General features: G+C 35.5%; 1 protein-coding gene and 1 long non-coding RNA gene across 2 annotated transcripts in view; one reads left to right on the top strand and one right to left on the bottom strand.

The window, feature by feature from the left end:
* The window catches only part of LOC106957575 (uncharacterized), a 27,479-nt gene that overhangs the window by 12,769 nt on the left and 10,010 nt on the right, over positions 1 to 4,700 (bottom strand). Inside the window, exons 7-8 of the mRNA XM_015048965.1 lie at positions 3,875 to 4,051; positions 1,405 to 1,506 (exon numbers count right to left, since the gene is read on the bottom strand). Coding sequence (XP_014904451.1) covers positions 1,405 to 1,506; positions 3,875 to 4,051 — 279 coding nt within the window. The remainder of the gene's footprint in view (positions 1 to 1,404; positions 1,507 to 3,874; positions 4,052 to 4,700) is intronic.
* LOC106957576 (uncharacterized) lies at positions 156 to 3,925 on the top strand. Its single transcript, XR_001426980.1, has 4 exons — positions 156 to 232; positions 1,242 to 1,243; positions 2,227 to 2,233; positions 3,914 to 3,925. It is a non-coding gene; the product is annotated as an uncharacterized LOC106957576 (long non-coding RNA).

The raw sequence follows: 4,700 nt of genomic DNA, 5'->3' as shown, positions 1-4,700 counted from the left end.
AGGATTTCCAAGAAAATTTTGTGGAACATCAAGTTTTATGTGCCTCACTTTTGATGCTCTCCTCCTGTAAAATTTACATGTATACTATAGATCAATGGTATAAAATTCAAAGTGTCCTGTGTTTAAAATTACATAGTTAGGTCATTCGTACTCACTCTGATTTTCTGGCACTTCATCTGGATTCCCAGAATCTGAGGGATCATTTGAAACTGGTCTCTTATCTTCCGGGTTTGTATTTTCAGTCGCTTTTTTGTAGCCATTATTGCCATTCAGCGCACCAGTTAAAGCATCCTTAGTTTCCTCAGCTTCTACAGGATTATTCTCCAAAACATCTGGAGGTTTCTCTTCATCCCCTGATTTTTCATCATCTGAACAAGGATGATTAAGATTGGGTGACACCGCAGGAGGAGATGAAAATCCACTACCTTCAGGTTTTTCACTTAAACCTATAAAAGAGACAGAAATGCTGTAAGCAAAACTAATTCTTTCAAGGCAAGCAAAGGTTGATTTTTGCCACTCTTCCACAAACAATATTAACTCTAGAAAAAGACAAAATGGTCAAAATTGTGAGATTAGAAGAAGTAAATTGGTTGCTAAAATAAAAAAAAAAATAAATATCAGCTCATTATTAAGCAGGTGACACTGCTTCATATCTTGCTAGATCTGCTTTTTGAAAAAGCATCCTTAGTTTCCTCAGCATCTACAGGATTATCCTCTTTATTCAAAATGTCTGGAAGTTAAACAATCAGACAGTAAGGGACTGCTTAAGTTTTATTTTTGTTTTGGATAAGACTATCCAAAAAAGCTATTTCAGTAAGCATAGCGCCAGTTCAATAGATTTTTAATCCAGCAGAAGTAAAGAGTAACCACCCAAGAAATCACTTGAGATTTTTTGAAACAATGAAATGTGACAAACATACAAGAGATAGGAAATTGGGAAAGGAGCAAATGCTTTTTTCACACCACTGTAAATTTGTCTAGACTTTAATTGTTTTTCAGCAACCTGGGTGTCCATGCAAACTTCATAGGGGTTGGAGGAGTTGGTGAGGGGATAACAGCTCTTTTGTTCAAACAAATGGAGCGAGTCACTTTTAAAACAAAAAATTTAGAAAATAGAGGAAAATACTTCTATGATAATACAATAGTTCTTATGGTGACATGAGAAAGTAGCAAATATCAGCTCTGTGTGAAGTGTTTTTGTGTCTAAAAATACTTTTAAACATGTTCATGGCGGGTAGTAGCAGTAAGGGAAAATGCAATATTTAACCCATGTGTACTCACTACGTTCAGATGACAAAGCTGTTAGTTCAGGATTCATAGCCTCAGAATCTGAGGGGTTGTTCTCCAAGACTTCTTCCTGCACAACCTTTCTGGGCTCAGCTTCATTAGCTTATTTGTACTCACTCTGATCATTTGACACCTCATCTGGATTTCCAGAATCAGCAGGGTCGTATAAACCTTGCTTCTTGATAACTTTCAGGTTTGTATTTTCAGTCGCTTTTTGTACTGGAGAGAAATTTCAAACAATATTTGATTTATTACCAGACATTGGCTTTTATTAGAAAAGTCTTTTACATGTTTTTTTTTTTTTTTTCCCAAAATTGTCCCACATTTATCTCCATCCATCTGTCATGAGCTCTAGTAAGCATATCTGTCCTGCTGAAGAAATGCATCCCCCAATGATGCTGCCAGTACCATGTTTCACTGTGAGTCTTCAAGGTGATGCAAAGGTGCTAGTGTTCCCCCCACAAATAATTTTCACACTTAGGCCATTGAGTTTAATTTTGGTCTCATCTAACCAGACAACTTCTTTTAAATGTTTGATGCACTTCTTTATCATTTGTGGCCATCTTCAAACATGACTTTGGTGGACGTCTAACCATGAAGGACTGATTACAGGAGATTGATGAGTGAACTCTTAATCCTGCAATGTGCTGCATAGTTTATAGAAACTGAAGCTGTTCAGTTTCTATTAAAAACTGAATAAGAGTCACATGACATAACCCCTAGATTAAGACAACACTCATTCTCTTTGCAGAATCGGTGCATAAGGAGAGGATGTCCTTATGCACCTCATAGTTTTGACTCACCATATACCCCGATTACTCAGTGAAAGTCCTGCTAGCTCTACTTTATATTTCTCCAAAATCCTACCCCTAACCTGTCTGGTGTGTTCTTTAGTATTAATGATGCTTTTTCACTAATAAATCCCTGAGGTCTTCATAGAATGATGGTATTTGTACTAAGATTAAATTAATTAGTATTTTAAGAGAATTAGTTGTAATGACTGTTATTCAAGAGCATTAGAAAGGACTGAACCCCCCCAAAAAGGCCAAACATGTCCTTTCACAAGCTTCTTCTTTCCTTAAGCCAATGTATAACTAATTTCTTTGTCCAATTGAAAATCCAGACCAGTAAGTTACTGGCTGATACCTTTAGAAGTTGCTTCAGTATTTCCACATAAATGTCATAATATTTGTTCCTTGGCAACATCAAGGGATCAAAAGGGAAAATACATAAGCCCCAGTTCTTACTTTTCAGATGTTCTCAAACTAAAGTTGCATGTGAACACAAGTTCAATACATAAAAAAAAAAACTGAGTGGAAAAGTGAGCTGTAAGCATTACTGTTACTTGCAGAGGCAAGTTGGGATTTGTCTTAACATGAACATTTGGCTTTTGTCGAACTGCGTAAAATGACTATGCCACAAGAAGCACAGCTTGCTTTAGATACAAGAAAACATGTACAACCGTTTGAATAAAATTAAACTCTATTATTGTAATCAAACTGGTCAAACGTGAAGTTTCAGGTGCTTTTCTCTTTTTTTTTTTTTCCTTGAAAGAATGTGCTTGTCAGAGACTCACTAGCGCAAATGGGTGTGACATGCTGTCACACATATGAAAGCAAAAACAGTGACTGCTTGTTTTGGAAAAAATAGCTCTACAGCAGTGTGAAGAACTGTTTTCCACTCCCTGATTACCTATGTTTTTGCATGTTTGTCGCACTTAGACGCTTCAGAACATCAAACCAATTTAAATATTAGTCAAGAAAAATACAAGTAAACACAAAATGAAGTTTTTAAATGGTTAGAAGAAGAAAACGAGCCTTCATGGCCCTGTGTGAAAAAGTAACTGCTCCCCTCCAATAGCAGACTTTGGAAAGGAGCCATTTTGGGGCCCAAGGCAAATCTTTGTAAAGGGGCCCTCTCCCACGTCTGCCGTCATTTACCAGGAGGCCCAAAGGCTGAAAGATCCTGAAGGGCTGTCACAATGTCTTAGGGGCAGAGTGCCTGCAGCTGTGGTAAGATTTATATATTTATTTTTAATTTTTTTTGAAAAAAAAAAAAAAAAGAAGATCAAGAAAGCAATCATTCATACAGGATGAGAATATCCAAAAAACCTATTTCAGTAAGCATATCACCGGGTCAATAGATTTTTAATCCAGCAGAAGTAAAGAGTAACCATCCAAGAAATTACTTGAGATTTTTCGAAACAATGAAATGTGACAAACATACAAGAGATAGGAAATTGGGAAAGGAGCAAATGCTTTTTTCACACCACTGTAAATTTGTCTAAACTTTAATTGTTTTTCAGCAACCTGGGTGTCCATGCAAACTTCATAGGGGTTGGAGGAGTTGGTGAGGGGATAACAGCTCTTTTGTTCAAACAAATGGAGCGAGTCACTTTAAAAACAAAAATTTAGAAAATAGAGGAAAATACTTCTATGATAATACAATAGTTCTTATGGTGAAATGAGAAAGTAGCAAATATCAGCTCTATGTGAAGTGTTTTTAGTGTCTAAAAATACTTTTAGACATGTTCATGGCGGGTAGTAGCAGTAAGGGAAAATGCAATATTTAACCCATGTGTACTCACTACGTTCAGATGACAAAGCTGTTAGTTCAGGATTCATAGCCTCAGAATCTGAGGGGTTGTTCTCCAAGACTTCTTCCTGCACAACCTTTCTGGGCTCAGCTTCATTAGCTTTTCCATTCTCCTTCTCAAAGAACTTGCAACGTTGTTTAACCGGAAAATCGTATGGCTTCTCTGAATCTAAACCACAAAATAATATAAAATAAAGCGCAGTGTAATACTGAATCCACATGTGTAGTGAGAAGAATTCAAACCATTCAGTTAGTCTAAAAAATTATGTCTTGTAAAATATAAGTAAGAGACAAGAAACAAAATGCAGCTATTCATTCAATAACATCTGAAGATAAAAAAAGGTTTTCTCCATACAAATTAAGGAACACACTGTTTTTTTTTTTACATTTTCAGTTCTGAATGAATTTGTAAATTATTGAAAAATAAAACCTTGAAAACTAAATACAATCAAATAATTTGTAGACCAGAAATAACTCCTCATACGGTTGTCAAAATTAGATTAAAAATCTAAAATATACTTTCTTTAACAGCTAAATTAAAAACTCTTGGTACTGAGGATACATTTTTAGACTAACTGATGGGAGAAAGAGGATGCAATCCTCTCAAACAAACAAACAAACAAAAAAAAAGAAATTAAGGTCTTCAAATGTTAATAAACATTTTTACTATAAACTCAGCAAAACGGATTACCTGAGGATGAACGTAGGCGAATGCTTTTCCTCAGCTCCTTCATAAGAGCCTCATCTGTAAAAAGTTAATTACTATCAGCAAAATCATTGCACAAAAAACATGTATTTTATTATATGCACATACAATG

The sequence above is a fragment of the Poecilia latipinna genome, unplaced genomic scaffold, assembly GCF_001443285.1.
Source record: "Poecilia latipinna isolate Pla-1442-1.1 unplaced genomic scaffold, P_latipinna-1.0 Scaffold916, whole genome shotgun sequence".
Taxonomy (NCBI): domain Eukaryota; kingdom Metazoa; phylum Chordata; class Actinopteri; order Cyprinodontiformes; family Poeciliidae; genus Poecilia; species Poecilia latipinna.
This window is presented reverse-complemented; position numbering and strand designations above follow the sequence as displayed.